This window comes from Neoarius graeffei, chromosome 2 (genome assembly GCF_027579695.1).
Source record: "Neoarius graeffei isolate fNeoGra1 chromosome 2, fNeoGra1.pri, whole genome shotgun sequence".
Classification (NCBI taxonomy): Eukaryota; Metazoa; Chordata; class Actinopteri; order Siluriformes; family Ariidae; genus Neoarius; species Neoarius graeffei.
Window position 1 is genome coordinate 6,012,126 of NC_083570.1, and position 16,286 is coordinate 6,028,411.

At 41.3% G+C, this 16,286-nt stretch overlaps 1 protein-coding gene across 1 annotated transcript; it reads left to right on the forward strand.

The window, feature by feature from the left end:
- Positions 1-8,688: 8,688 nt before the first annotated feature.
- On the forward strand, positions 8,689-9,884 carry LOC132871671 (protein BTG1-like). Its single transcript, XM_060906045.1, has 3 exons — positions 8,689-8,812; positions 8,924-9,060; positions 9,437-9,884. The coding sequence occupies exons 2-3, from the start codon at positions 8,943-8,945 to the stop codon at positions 9,661-9,663; spliced, it is 345 nt and encodes a 114-aa protein (XP_060762028.1). The 5' UTR covers positions 8,689-8,812; positions 8,924-8,942; the 3' UTR covers positions 9,664-9,884.
- Positions 9,885-16,286: the final 6,402 nt, after the last annotated feature.

A 16,286-nucleotide genomic window follows, 5' to 3' on the forward strand; every position in this document is an offset into this window, starting at 1 on the left:
AAACAGGTTGTGGATTCCTGTGAGGTATTCAATCTAACCATGAATCAGGGGCTATGTTAAAGTCTCCGCCCATTACCACTTTTTCTGAAGTATGTGATGTTTTCCATTCATTAACAAGTTTACTTCATTCCTCTGTTATGATTTTGGGTACAAATAAGGTTCATTTGGTTGTGCTTAGAACTGTGATATTGGTGAATTGCTCCTAGAGGGAACAAAAGAGTTAACCTGTTGTAATAATAGGATTAAATAGGTGCAGTTCAATAACCATTTAACCTTAAAGATAATCGTTTACAGACCGGTCTAAAACATAGAAATCAGATTAAAATTCAAAAGGAGAGAGAGAACTTTATAAATTTATCCATTTTAGGTAGATTATCTAACTGAATTATACTTCATTTCAGTGAAACAACGTTGTGTGAGAAGAGTGAGTTGGTACTCTCTATTGCCTGCAGGAATTTGAGACGGTATGTTTTCATTTCTGTATGTTCTGTTTTATATTCAGTAAAGTGCCGGCATTTCCATTTGCAATCCCTGGTTTCTGGTCAAACTCTCACTTGTCTACCCCACTCTAATAGAACCTAGAACTGGTCCAGTAGCTTCTCGAGTATCGGGGAATTGATAGCGGTGCTACACAGGCACTTACGGATGTATGTGCAGGGGAGAGTGGGAGAAGCAAACAGGGAACAAAGCCAAATCACAGGATGAGAATTGTAGTGAAAATCAGGGGCGTGTTTAGCCTATTTTTGGGGGTGCTCAAGCACCCCCAAAAATGAGCTCAGCACCCCCTAGCTCAGCACCCTCAAAAACACTGCTTTTGGATGTAATTTCCAGAAATAAGTGCCCTTGCGCACTGCGCAATGAATGTGTGCGCAGTAAGGTATTATGCAGAGACCCGTCCACCCGTAAATTTGACGGGCAATTGCCGATTTCAACGGGCAAGTATACACACAGACGGATACTGAAACGGACAATAATGCCGAAAATTTTCGCACATGAATACTCCCACATGTCATCCGATAAATCCAGTTATGTTCCACACACGGACTGGCCATCGGGAGTAGCGGGAGTTTTCCCGGTGGGCCGGTGGTTCAGTGTGGGCCGGCGGAGAAAAAAAAAAAAAACAGTTGCGTGCTGGCCTTTAATATGATAAGCAATGTTAACAGTTTCTGTTAACATTGCTTATCATATTAAAGGCCAGCGCGCAACTGTTTTTTTTTTTTCTCCGCCGGCCCACGCTTGAAATGAAAAATCAGAATATTTCATCGCTTCCGCCATTTTGGCCCGCACTGAATCTTGTAACATGCAGACTGAATAAATCGCGAATTCTGATTGGTCGAAAATTGCCAAACACCCTGCGTTGTAGTTTCCTCTTTCTTGGCGGGAGAACTGCATTTTTTTTGCTGACTCACTCTTCTGGATCAAGATGAATCCCAACAAACGCCCCAAATTGAATGTTACAAAAATTGATTCGTTTTTCCACAAAAAGACAGAAAAGGTATGTGTGATACATTGATTAACAAGGGGGTTTCATGGGGGTATGTGGCTGTATTCCTGAGAATACAATAACATAGGACTCAAAGTATTCACCTGGAAAATGAGGTGCAGTTTTCAAATATCTGTAGGCCCTAACAGTACAACATTTGATATTTCAGAAAACTGCAGAACCATCAGTCCCAAATAGTAATGCAGGCGTTACAGCACATTTGAGTAGTTTGGTCAAAATATTATGGATGACAGTCAGTGACAGACATTCTGCGATTTAATTTGTGCCACGTAAAATAGAATACTGTTGTTTTTTTTTTTTTTTTATTAAATACTGTAACTAGATCAAAAGATTATATACAATTCATTGTTGTTTATTTTCTTTTCACTTTTGTTACCAAATCAAACACCATACATACATCTGATACATTCAGGAGTGAAACTGAAAAAAATACAAAGTAAAAATATGCAATATTTCTGATAAAAAAATTACACGCCATTTCACCCTGAAAATGTCCTAGAATGCAGGAAATGAAGTCTAAATTTCAAAAATTTTCTGGGGGGGCATGCCCCCAGACCCCCCTAGAGGAACTTCGCGCCTGCGGTGCTCATCAGGATTATATAAAATATTATTTTTGACTGGTAATTTTCTTTTTCTGCCTAATACCCTAGTGCGCAGGCGTGTGTGTGTTCTTGAATTCACCTGTTAGGTGATAGTTCTATGACCAGTAAAATCCCTCTCCTCCTTGCGTCCCCTCTGATTGGGTTGCCTGTCCGCGCGAGTGCTTGCTACGACATGGTGGTTTTTTTAACTGGATTCCACACCGATGAGGAACTCGAAGTAGCACCTGAGTATTACTGGCATAGCGAGATGTGAAGCTACGGACTGGAGTTACAATTGTTAAACACAACACAATAATATGCATAATGCAATATTGATGTTCCCTGGTCTATGAACAGAATGATAAAAACAACATTTATCATCCATATCAAGATACTTTGTGGTTGTAAATGTGTAGATATCATAGTTTATTGGGTCAGCTTCTGTTAAAACATTGCATAAGTCTAGTCTTGTCTAGTCTAGTCTTCTTGTCTAGTTAAGTCTAGTCTAAATGCGGAATAAACATGGAAACACTGTCGTTCAAGCCAGGTGCCTCTGTCAGCTCTGGGGGCTAAGCACCCCCAAAGATCAGATGCTAGAATCGCCCCTGGTGAAAATACAGGCAAGGGTCGGTCGATCAGCAAACAGAGCAATGTAGGCAGGACGAGAGAATGAGGTAGAGAAAACGAGAATGGGGTGGAAATAACTAGAAAGCAGGCAGAAGGTAAACGGCTCGGTACAACAGGAGTGAACACTGAACAATACTTTGCAACTTGGGAGAATGTGAGAGAGGCTTAAGTAACTGGGCTGATGACTCAAACGAGAGACAGGTGTAATTAATAAGCAGGTGATAGAGGGCGCTGTGGTTCTTGGGAGTTGTAGTTTTGAGAAGCCATGTTTGTAGTTTGTTTCAAGCTGTCACTCCCAACGCCATTACTGACAGCAGGCACTTACGGATACAAGCACAGGAGAGAACAGGGGTGTCACAAACTGCAGGCTGAGGCAAATACGAAGAGCGAGAATCATAGTCAGGAACAGGCAGAGGTCAGTCGAATGGCAAACTGAGCAACATAGGGAAAACAGTAAGACAAAGTCGAGACTAAACGCAAACACTGGTCAATACAGGAAATCAGGCAGAAATCAAACGACTCGGTAAAGCTGGGCACAGAACACTAAACAATACTTCGCACTGGCAGTCTGTGAGAGCTGAGTGTATATAGGCGAGGTGATTACTGATGCATGGGAGACAGGTGATGTAATTATAAGTCAGGTGATAGAAGGCACTGTGACTCTTGGGGACTGTAGTCCGGAGTGGCCATGTTTGGAGGCTGCTCTGAAATCATGTTTTCAGCACCGTTACTGACACTCCTCTGCGACCCATTCCCGACAGTCAGTTAATTTGCATAATCTTTTCATCAAATACTATTTTCATTATTATTAGCTTTATTTTGAAAGGATATTTGTATTTTATAGTTGCTTACCCCTAGCTGTCTGTCTCATACTGATGGGATAGTGGTTAAATACTGCCCTCTAGTGGTGACAGGTGGAACTGCTTGGCTCTCACAGTTTTGGAGATTGAAGCAGCGGTAAGTTGGATGTAAACAGTGCTTAGACGGAATTAATTATTCATGCTTCAGTGAACGTTCTAAATCAACACAGATTGATAGAGATTACATCTGCCTCCTTGTAAATGTTATCAGTGTATTTTGTGTTGCTGTTTATGTTGATTTGAGTGCATTGTTGTCTAAGTTTTGGAAAGACACGTGAGAATAGCTAAAATTCCATCTCTCCCCACACTAGCATTACCTCAACCTATGCTGCCCTGCGGAGTCCCAACCTTTTGCTGTTTGTGCCAGCATGGGCGCTGCTGGGGGGGGGGGAGTTAGAACAATTCTAGGGGCCCAGCACTGCCATGGGGCCCTTTAATAAGACTTTTGAAATAACAACAATGCAATATTCCATCTGGTAAAATGAGCTAATTGAACAAGGTTGTCTATTTCTTGAGTTCTTCAACATATTGTCATTTAACCCTCCCCCTTTTGCAAAAGGGTACGGTCCAGTTCTGGTAGAAGCGCGATGCGTTAAATCTGTGTGCTGATCAGTGCAACGCTACTTGCTGCTGTGTCGCGGTGCAGCAGCCAGCCAGCCAGCAGTGGAGTGTGTACAGTCTATGATCGCTAAATATGAAGAGTGGCTGTCAAAAACGTAAAGAAAGGCAGCTGAAAGCTGAGAGGGACCGGAGAGGCAGGCAACTGGTCACTCAGTTTTTCCCAAAGAAAGGTAGCTATCGCTCACATGTGTGTTCAAAATATTAGCGAATGGTAAATGAACAGTATGAACGTGCTTGGATTAGCCTATCAAGAGAACACTTTTACAGTTTGTACAGTGACATTTTTTTCCATTTTAATAACTGAACTGACTTGTGTGATAAACAAGATGAAATATTACGTTATGCTGGTGCTAATAACTAGTGCTAATAACCAGTTTCATAACTAATGGGGTGCCCTAAATATACAGATTCAGCCTCAGGGGGACCTCTGCCCTACCAAACCACTGAACCCCCCTTTGGAGAAGGAGGTAAGCAGCAATACAACCCATACATGCTTTAGGATTGAAGTTTTTAAATTTTAAATTAGATTTAAGTTTTAGAATTAGTCACTGACCAGTTTTCATCTAGTCCCTGGTAGGTTAATACATAAAATGTAATAACAAAGTCACAAACTCAAGGTCCATGGGCTATCAAAAGTCAAATAATGACAATAGTGCAATTGTGACGAGGGTGGGCAAAGTTGGGGGGCCCAAAATTTCTGGCGGCGCCCCTGTGTGCCAGGTACATATCATGCAATTTCCTGTGACATTCCTTTTGTATTTTATTTTATTCATAAATATGGCACAGTTTTGGAGACTGAGCCAGCGCATTACCGATATATTTCAACCTATGCTACCCTGCGATGTCGCAACCTCCGCGTTCTTTGAGTGAAAACCACAATGCAGACACACACGAGGGGTTACACACATACCTGAGTAGGTTACATACATGTCAACCTTTGGTCAATCAAACCTGTATAACCAACCTCCAAAATCCGTATTTCCCTTATCAAATCCGTATAAGATGCAAATTAAAATAATTTACCTAAAATTTGAATGATAATTAGCAATGATATATCCCAGTTACTTTTTATTCAATATTAATAACAATAAACCTTCAGAATGAATACAAAGTATTTTTCCAGTCTCACCTGTGAAAGGTAATCCCATGTGATCTCGTTTGGACGGTAAACCTGTTGGTACAGTTAAACGCAGCACATGAATGAGGCATCTTTATTCTCGGCTACTGTAGCTATACCAGAGACGGCTGAAGAATCTCCACTTTGCCCCATCCAATATGGCGGCGAGGATGACATATGATTCTACGCAGAAGGCGGCGTCTATGTTTATATGTTTATGACTTCACGGTTGGCGGGATTCTCACAATGCGGTGTGCGCATGATCAAAAGTGGAACAAAGTCTCGCTACCACAAGATAACGTGCGATTTCATGACTCTTTACTGGCTGTCTGTTGATTACAGTACGTTTATCATCGTGGGAATTGATTATAGCTCTAAATAAATATTGAAGTTTTTTTAAAGAATCCGTATAACTTTATTTATACGCCCGTATACTACGTTTATTGAATCAAATCTGTATAAAATACGAACATTCCGTATGGAGCACTTGCATGTAACGTCACAGCCGATCCAGATTGGGACAGACGCCATCTTGTCGGTCAAACGCCATATTTCCGCCTTCTACTTCTACTTCTGCTTTTACTTCTACCTTTTCTTCTGGAAAACCCTACTGAACCGGACTTCAATATCCACTACAACTGTATGGACTTACTGGACATGGGTTTCCAGCAGAAAATGATGGTTTGTAGCGATTTCCATTGCATGCACAACATTCCGGACGAGATAGCGAGACCAGCGGGGTCTCCGTGGATTGTTATCAGAAGCAAAGCGAAGGAGGCGGCGCCGGGAGCGGAAGCAAAAGCGAGGCTGCAGGCAGAGCCGGCCTCCATGGTAAACAACATGGACGATTTGGAATTACAGCTGGAATTACCTTATTCTATTCTATAATCGTCTGGTCAGTGCTATACTCAATACTTAATTGACTTTCCCATCCAATGAGGATTCTTGTTTACAAGATGCCACATCTGAGTCGCTGACAAATCCTGAATTTCTGTAAAGATAACTGTCCAGAGATTTATAAGCACACAGTGCTTCACCACTGAACAGCAAGGGGAAGTTAATGAGGTAATTATACATGTCCGGGTATTCCGCTGGCAGTTCAAAGTCCGGTCGTGAAAACTCCGTCCGGTAAGCCATAAGGGTCACTAATCTGTAGATCGTTTATTTTAGACATATATCTAGTTATCTGTTCATTAGAAAAATGAGCCGTGTAGTCCATCGGTTGAAATTGATCCATTCTGTACATGAGTGCAGCAGTATTCAGCGGTGTTTTTTACCGACAAGATGGCGGCTGTGTACTTTCCGGTCACGTGACTGCAAGATCTCTATAGGTTGACATGTATGAGAGCGGGGGGGGGAGTGACAGGGTTCTACAGAGAAAAGTTTTTGGCCTCCAGCTTTCAAATGAACTGCCTCGAAAACCAATCAGCTTAGCGGATGTGTGGACTCGGTATGTGACATTTTCAAAAGAGAGGCGGAGTCACCAAACATTTCTGATCCAGAAGGCGGAAGCTGTTCTGCTTATTACGTGAAAATGTTTGATTTGATTAAAAGGTGTCTGGGCCTCGAACAATGTCCACATCACCATCGGGTTGTTGTTGTTTACATGTGTCATGTTACCCAAACTCGGTCAGGGCTCTGCAGGTCTTAACTGAAGCGCTTCAAATTAAGGGTTAGCGGGCTGCTAAAGTTTGAAGGCGCTTCACAAGCAAGACTCAGTGCAATATTAACCAACATTAGCACAATCTGATATGATTTAATAATATCTTTGTGACCTTAATGAACACCAGTTGTTGTATCAAGTCGGATTGTTATTTACATGCCACACAAACTTAGAAAACAGTCATATTCATATGTTGTCGTTTTTACACACTGAATCCGAACTGTTGTGAACTGATTAATTTTCTGAGCTAATCTAACGCTGCATACCTCAAGGACAGTTTGATAGCTAGCAGCCGCTCACTGCATTGCAACCGCACTTCCTAATTGACATGGTAGCCGAACAGGCATGTTGTTTCCGTGACCACGCCCCCAGAGTGAATATTCATGAGTGAATTTTGCATGGTTCCGCCCAGTGGAAACCTACAGGAACCCTTTGTGTACCGCGCACGGAGCGGATTTTTATTTTCTCTAATCAGAAATATTGGTAGGGACCCGTCCATCCCGTCCAGACCCAATTCTACACCTATGGTCTGTACAGCGGAGCACTGTGTTGTTGTCTTTTCCCCATTCAGTGGATCCCCTGGCTGGATAACTGTTGCATGCTGGGAAGCCCCGCCTCTGACAGAGAGCCGCGCGAGATGACAGAAAACAGTGCAGTGTTTTATTCAGTCATTGGGTCAAACTAATACTCTGGAGACTTCCCTATGGAGATGGACAGCACGGAAATGCCAAAACCACGGTGGAAAAATTACCGAGTTCATTTTCATTTACCGTACGATAAGTCGGTATATCAAATATCACGACAGGCCTACACACTTCACATCAATATATTTTGTGAAATAAACCCAACACACATTGTTCAGTTTGTTTTTCTCTTTTATTTTAGATTTCTGTTATCTGACTCTGGATCCCAACACGGCACATCGTCTCCTCATTCTGTCTGAGAAGAACAGAGCGGTGAGAGTCAGTGAGAGAGAGCAGCGTTACTCTGATCATCCAGAGAGATTTGATTCCTGGTGGCAGGTGTTGTGTAAGGAGAGTGTGTGTGGACGCTGTTACTGGGAGGTGGAGTGGAGCCGTGCTGGTGTGTCCATCTACTAGGAAGTCTGTCTAGTCCTTCATCCTTCACCATATTCCAGTCCCCTCCCGATATTATATTTCCAGTTACATATTTAATTTTAAACTGCAAAATAACTTCTCTAATCTCTGTAAGAAGGGTTCTGTTTTGTGCTATGTTAGCGTCCATAAACATTTCCTAAAATTAGTGTAGAATTGTCTATTTGGAGTACACATATTACCCAATGGCCATTGTTACTACTTTTGGTGGCAATTATTTTCCCCAGTGAGAAATTGAGTAAAATTGCAACGCCTGCTGATCTTGATGTACCATGTGGGGGAAAAAAAAAATTGCCTCCCCATTGAGTTGTCCAAAACTTTGTCTGATTCCTTTGAATGAGTTTCCTGAAGTAGTGAATGGGCTACTGAGCAACACAGAGCGATCAGGATGCTCGCTCTCTCTCTCTCTCTCTCTCAGGGAGCTGATGTCACCTGGTCACATGACCTGGGTTTTCCCCTAAAGTTTAGGGGAAAACCCAGGTCACATGACTCAGACAATTTCATTAGTTCAATTAGTTTAAAAGAAGACAGTTTAATTAGTTTAAATGAAAACAGTTTAATTAGTTATGTTTCAAAATCTGCAGCTATATAAGAGCCACACATCCACACAGAGCTTCAGAGCGACACAAACCTTCACAGCGAGTAACAGCGAGTTTCCAGCGATCATCAGCAACTTATCAGCAATTCATCAGCGGCTATCAGCGGTTTAATCTTCTCCTTCCGAGTAAGTCACCTTGCACTAACTGAGTGATTTGTATTTTTTTTAAGTTTTAATAATCTACTAACACGACACACACTAATCGCATGACTGTCTGTATCGTATGATATTTTGCAGTTTACGAAAATATTTCAGCATGAAAGTCGAGGTGACCACAGCGGTGACCTTCATCACCGGATTACTGAGAGGAAGAGGACCTCTGTCCGAAAAACAGCTCCAACACTTCAGCCGTTCTCTGGAAGAGGCGTTAGGAGGTGAGATTAAACACCACATTACACACCTGTGACTTCTGACAAAAGGATCCACATCATATTTAGTCTTTATTCGATCTACTTATTTTTCATTTTCACTGAAATGCCTTTACAATTATACCGACTCCTTGCTGTGGTCTGAGAAAAAGGGAAAGCTTATTAGTGTGGCATTCAGTTAAAGTCAGTGATGTATAAAGACCTAGATTTAATGGCGGACAGATGTTTATCTCGGGAGCATTAACACTGCCCAGAAATGCTGCCTTTCTCGAGAGCCTCATCCCAAGTGAATGATAGTCATGATATTCTAATAACAAATCTATTCTTAAAACAATCTGCGAGTTGAACAGAGTTTTTAAAAGTCTGTTTTCTTTGATTCCAGAGCATTATGAGCACCACTGGTTCCCTGACGCACCGTTCAGAGGTTCGGGATATCGATGCCTCAGAATCAATCGCAGGATGGAGCCGCTAGTAGGGAAGGCTGCTTACACCAGTGGTCTCAGCATGGAGCAGGTTCGCGCCCTCTTACCGTGTGAGCTGACAGTGTGGGTCGACCCCTACGAAGTGTCCTACCGGATCGGGGAGAACGGCTCCATAGGTGTGCTGTAGGAGTCCACACCACTGCCGCTGGAGACTCATCTCAACTCTGTGATGACCGTCTCCAGCTAATCTCTCAGCACATCTGGCCCACATCTGTTTGACATTTTAAACGATGATTTTAATGACTGGTCTCGCTGCACGTATATATCCAATTTATTGGATATATTTTGGTTAAGTTCCTTATTTTAACGCCTGTAAATAAATTTTTATTTCATTTGTAAATATTTTGATTTATTATTTTATTACTTGTAAATATTTTGATAATTTTATTTGTAAATATTAAGATTTTTATTATTCGTAAATATTTAGATGATATTGTTTTTAGTAAATATTTTTATTAAAGATGATTAAATATATTTTGATTAAAGATGATGCTTCAGTTTTTTTCATAGTGTTTGTTTTACATTTGCATGATGCGTAATACAGTTTATAAATACAGTAAGTGCACATTTTCGGTGTAACTGTAGCCCATTTGTTGTATAATTTCTGACCCCTCTCTACCGCATCCATCAGTGGAAAGGGTCCATCAGAGGGCCACACTGATCCACTCCTACCAGTGACAGATCCACTGCCTTATCAGTGTTGCTGCTATGAGAATGGTCACCCAGCCAAACAAGTTAACAAGCAGATTTAAAAGGGCAACATTTAATTCGAGGCAAAAAGGGCAGGGGCTCAAGCACCCCTAAAGCCCTATGTGTGCACGTGCCTGGTTGTGTATTAATTTTATCAATCAGATCCTTTTGTTCTTGTTTCCTTATCCGTGAAAGTGTTTGACCCATGACAACTGCTATTTGTTTGACCTTAAACCATTCCCACACGTTAGGATCTATATGATTGTAGTCAGCAGTGAATTTCAGTTATTTCAACAGGTAAAAAAGGACTAAGCGGCTACAATCTATCAAATATCTATTAAAGTTATGACTGTTTGATGCAGATAAAAGCTGCTCTAGACTTTGACTATAAACTGCGATATACAGCTTTAAGACGCTGTTTATCTACTTTAGAAGTTTGTGCCTTTTTGAAATGGACACTATTTGTGCTGGAATTTATGGACAGCAACGTTTGTCTGGTTGATTTTTATTCGACTAATTTAACATGAATTCGTTGTTCACAGTGTAGAATTATCAGGGGAAAAATAGGGTGCGATACTGAGTTCAATCTTTTCAAATTTTACCCATCAACAATACTGGAAATGCCTAATGGATGTGAATTATCACAATACTGATGGCTGGCTTGTTTAAATTGCTCGCAAACTCGCTTTATAAGCAGCTTCAATAAACATTTATATTCTAATATGCGGAGTAGTTAGAAAAGTTCCCGGCGGCGGCGAGTTGACACAGTGCTGTCATATACACTTGGCTTTGTTTCTTCCCTTCTGAGCGTCGGTCAGGCTCTCTCTGGAGGGCGGAGCCACATCTGGCGCGTCTTCCGGTTGGCTGTCGGCGCTGTCTGGCAGCGTCACGTGCGGGGGAAGGGGCGGTCAGAAACAGGGCAGTGGCGCGCTCACGTGCAATCGGTAAACTTGTGGATGGGTAAAGCTTGAATTCAGATGATGAAATAAAAAGTTATGAGTGGGTTAGCATTTATAAATTCCAATGTAGATTAAAATAATGTCTATCTATTGTGTTGCATTGAACTGGAATAGCCCTTTATGTGCTGTTCAGCACAGTGAAAATGACAGCGCCATGAAAACCTAAATGATGTCCAGATTCTGGAATGCGAGTAAAATATTGATGCGTTTGATATTTTGCTTAAATTAAGTGACGTCAACTCACCTTTGTTTATATAGTGCTTTACACATAATGCAGTATATAGTGTGTGACAGAGAGAGAGATGATTATGGAACTGATCAGCCTACAAATAAAAATTTATTTTCTTTATCACCTTTTCTCGATAAAGAAAAAGATTCCACGTTGCTTTGAATGTGATTGGTTGAAGTGGCTCTCATCAAGAAAACTGGCCAATGACAACTGTGCGCGCGCCTTCTTTTTTGAAAATCCGTCAGTTGGATCCGGCAGAGCGATCGGTAGATCTCTATGGCTCTGGATACGGCGCGAGCGTCAGTCGGCAGTGTTGCCAGATTGGGCGGTTTTGAATTCTACTTTGCGGGCGTAAAATGGCTTGGGCTGGTTGACAAAAATTGGGCGGGTTTGACGTTACTTCGGCGGGTTTTTATCAGATGTTTATATAGTTTCACTCCCACTAGAAAGCAGAGATGGGAGAGAATGTAAACACCTAAGCCGAATGATGTTCTTGAATATGCGAAGGAAATCAGGAAAAACAGCTCTCTTTGGTCAACTTTGGCAAGTCAGAGACCTAGTTTACCCAGCACCCCTTAGGTATTTTAAACAACCAAAATCGAGCATTGGCCTAAATTAATCATTAACAATAAACATTAATCTCATTCAGTATTATTTAAACAAAAAAATGTCGATGTAACTGTAAGACTAATATGAATGTGTGTAATGTAGTGCAGAAACTGAACTCATAAACTAGTAAATAAGAATGATGCAATCCATTCTCCATTTTGTCTTCTCATGTTACATTCAGCCATGCATCGGAGCCTAACTTTTTTTTTTTTAATTGAAGTATATAAAACAGATACAATCTAACAAATCCACAAAAATCAGGATAACAGATGAAGAAAATACATGGATGTAGACAAAAATAAATTAAGCAGAATAACTAGGCCTATAAAATTAATAAAACAAACAGGATAAATATGATATGCATCGTAGCCTAACATAGCCAACATAATATTATGCGTGTGCGCCACCTACTGGTGCATGTAGGATTCAGAACGCAGCAGATGATTGCAGAGTTATAATCTGATTGAACCACACGGAGCCGAGTACCAGACAGCAGATTCTTCACCTCCAGCACTGACGGGCTCATGGTGCTATTTGTTCGATTTACAAATAGTATACTGGACTTTAGCTGCATATTTTTACTTTACAAGATAGGCATCAAGTCCATTTTACATTCTACCAAATCGCAGTGACGTACTTCCGGTTAATATGAGACGCACACGCGCGCGCCGTGAGTCAGTACAACGTTGGACGCCGTGGAGTTCAGAGCTGCCTTGTGCTCTTCCTTCCAGAGCTGCGCTTTTTTTTTTTGGATTAAATTCGGTTTTATACAGGTAATTGATATTTATGGATATATTATATTCCTTTTCTTATAGTTTCTATGATTTTTTTTCTGTTAGAAATTTCCGACTTCTTTATGTTTTGGGAGTTGTTTTATTAATGTTAGTCACATGGACTCGTATAACTTCACGAGAGCTTTCATACCTCAGTTGGTGTAAAGCCTAACGAGGAACTTTAGGGAAGTAAGTGATATTTCCCTTAAAAGATTCACTAAGAAGGGAAAGTAAGTGATAGTTTCCCTACAGTCTAAATTCGTAATACTGTTATTCTACTTAAAAGTCGACAATGTCATTAAAATTGGGAATAAAAAAGGGAAGTAAGTGTTAGTTCCCTAGCAAAAAAAAAAGGGGGGGAAAGTAAGTGATAGTTTCCCTACAAATGATCCACAGTCGTATGAATTTTGGGAAACACTACGTTCATAATCTTCGATCTAGCTTTGCTTCGAAGAATATTCAATGAGTGGCGTACAACTCTGCTGTACGGATGCTCCAAACGGAATTTCATTGTTCTTTTTTGAGACAATGACAATAAATATTCAGAATCTGAATAAGACTTGTGAATTCCTATTCACACTACATATTACTTGTTCAGATTCAGAATCTGAATAAGACTTGTGAATTCCTATTCACACTACATATATTTATTACTTGTTCACGGCAATTAATATGTATGACCCAGGAACCTCAACTGAAACCACATCCTCAGAAGATTTGAAAACTTCTATATCTGCCATGTTTTCAGAGATGAAAACTGATCTGAAACAACATGTAGAACAGTTTGTTGCGACTGCCATCGAAAACTACGCTTATAATGAAGATTTCTGGAGTGATGAAGAGGAGGAATCTGACGGGAATATCTCTAACGCAGATCTTGCTGGTGACTTAGAAAAATTTCTTTCTCAAGATAAAGATCAACAGAAAGAGAAAAATGCTGCCGCAAGCGAGTTCCAGGACCTCGCCCAGGAGTGTGCCACAAGTGAGAAAACAAGCCCACCAATCGATGACGATCTGGTGAAGATCATAGATGGTCTCATCAATGACAAACTACCCAAAGCAAAACTCGATGAGCTTACTGACAAATATGCCAGACTGGAAAATTGTAAGCTCTTACTGGCTCCTAAGACGAACAGGACTGTGTGGACTCAGCTTAAAGACAACACCAAGAAAGCAGATACTGGAATGCAGAGATGTCAACGGATGTTTTTAATTGCAGCTTATGCTATCCTTGATGCCTCGAAAACAGCATCCGGAGAAATGAAAACCAAACTAGTCCATGCTTTGGTGCTTATCCTGTCTGGCAATGGAGAAATCAATCTGAAGAGGAGAGAGCTGCTAAAGCCAGATCTCAATGCCCAATACAATGCTTTATGCAATGCCTCAACTCCTATTACAACAAAGTTGTTTGGTGATGATGTGGAGAAAGAAATTGATGCAGTGACCAAAGCAAACAAGTTGGGGAAAAAAGCTTATACCCCCTAGGAAGAGTCATGGTTCATGCTTTCAGCCCTATGGCCAGGGAAGGTCTTCAGATCGCTTTGGCTCAGCGAGGGGTCGTTATGGCGGCCGAGGATTCAACAGGCCTTTTTCAGGAGGACGTCGGCGAAGTCCGCATCCTACAACAAGAGCACTCAGAATTAACTCCTCCATAACAGGTCGGCTATGATAACTTGATAAATATACTACTCAGGTCACGACAGCCTTTTATAGCTGTGCAAATAAGCCGTTATTTGAAGGAATGGAGAAAGATCACTATGGATCCTTACATTTTGCAATGTGTAAGCAACTGTCCCATTGAATTTGACTATGATCCCTCCTGTATCCAAAATGTCACTAACTATGAACATAAATTCTCCCCAGCTCAACAAGAGGCCATTGGCAATGAAATGGAGACATTTTTGAACAAGCATGTTATTGAGCCTGCAGTCCCAGAACCAGAAGAAGTTATTTCACCCATTTTTGTTACCCCCAAAAAAGAACCAGGAACGTTCAGGGTTATATTCAACCTTCAATCTCTGAATGACGTGGTTACCTACCACAAGTTTAAAATGGATACTGTTGAATCAGCTATCAAATTAATGAAACAAGGATGCTACATGTCATCTATAGATTTACGCGATGCTTACTATTCAGTCCCCATCAAGCCCCAGTTTAGGAAGTACCTCAAGTTTGTCTGGAGGGGTAGATCGTTCCAATATACGGCACTGCCCATGGGTTTATCCAGCAGCCCTCGAATATTTACCAAGATTTTGAAACTGGTATTTGCCACCTTGCGATCCCAGTTTGGACACTCGTGTCTGGGATATATTGATGATTCATTTTATACTGCAGATACACTTGCTCTATGTCAAGAAGCCACCTTGCATGCGGCCCAGTTATTCACTAAGCTTGGTTTTGTTGGACATCCCACCAAGTCTGTTTTTTATCCCTGTCAGTCTTTGGAGTTTCTGGGATTCGTTTTAGATTCTGCCCATATGAGAGTCACTCTTCCAGAGAGAAAAGCATCCAAAATTGTGAGTTTGTGCCAGAATTTTCTACGGGACAAACTTTTCACCATTCGCGAGGTAGCTTTGCTTATTGGAACTCTTGTCTCCACATTCCCTGGGGTTGAGATGGGACCACTACATTATAGATCCTTAGAGCAAGATAAAGACATTGCCCTACGTAGAGCTTTGGGCAGTTTTGATGACTGCATGTCCTTATTGAAAGAAAGCCGAGTAGAATTGAACTGGTGGATATGCTCCATCCCTCACAGTTCTCGAATCATTGACCATGGGGTGCCGGAGGTTGTCCTTAACACAGATGCTTCTGGAAGGGGATGGGGTGCTACTTCGGGCAGTTGTTCTACTCAGGGTTTGTGGTTGCCTGAGGAGGCTTTTTACCATATCAATGTTTTAGAATTATTGGCTGTCAAATTGGGCTTAAGAGCTCTTCTTGATCAAACTCGAAATCAACACATCCGTATCACTTCAAACAATACCACCACAGTGATCTACATTAATGCCATGGGAGGTTGTAGGGTTCCAGCTTGTGACACCATTGCAAAAGATATTTGGTCATGGGCGGTAGAATGTGAGAACTGGCTGTCCGCAGCACATGTAGCTGGAATTCGAAATACCATTGCAGATCATTTATCACGCCAGTTGAACCCTGAGGTGGAATTGGAACTGAGTCCTAATATATTCAGGAAGCTTACGCACTGTTTTGGTGTTCCTGATATTGACTTGTTTGCAAGTAGACTGAACCACAAGGTTAAGTCCTATGTGTCATGGAAGCCTGACCCGCACTCAACATATATAGATGCTTTCTCGTTAAATTGGGGAGAATTTGCTAATGCCTATGCATTTCCCCCGTTTTGTCTAATTGGCAGGTGCCTTCACAAGGTCACCCTAGAGCAAGCCACCTTGATTATTGTTGTCCCAATGTGGAATACACAAGCATGGTTCACCAATTTACTAAGGCTGTTGATCGATCATCCTCGAGTTGT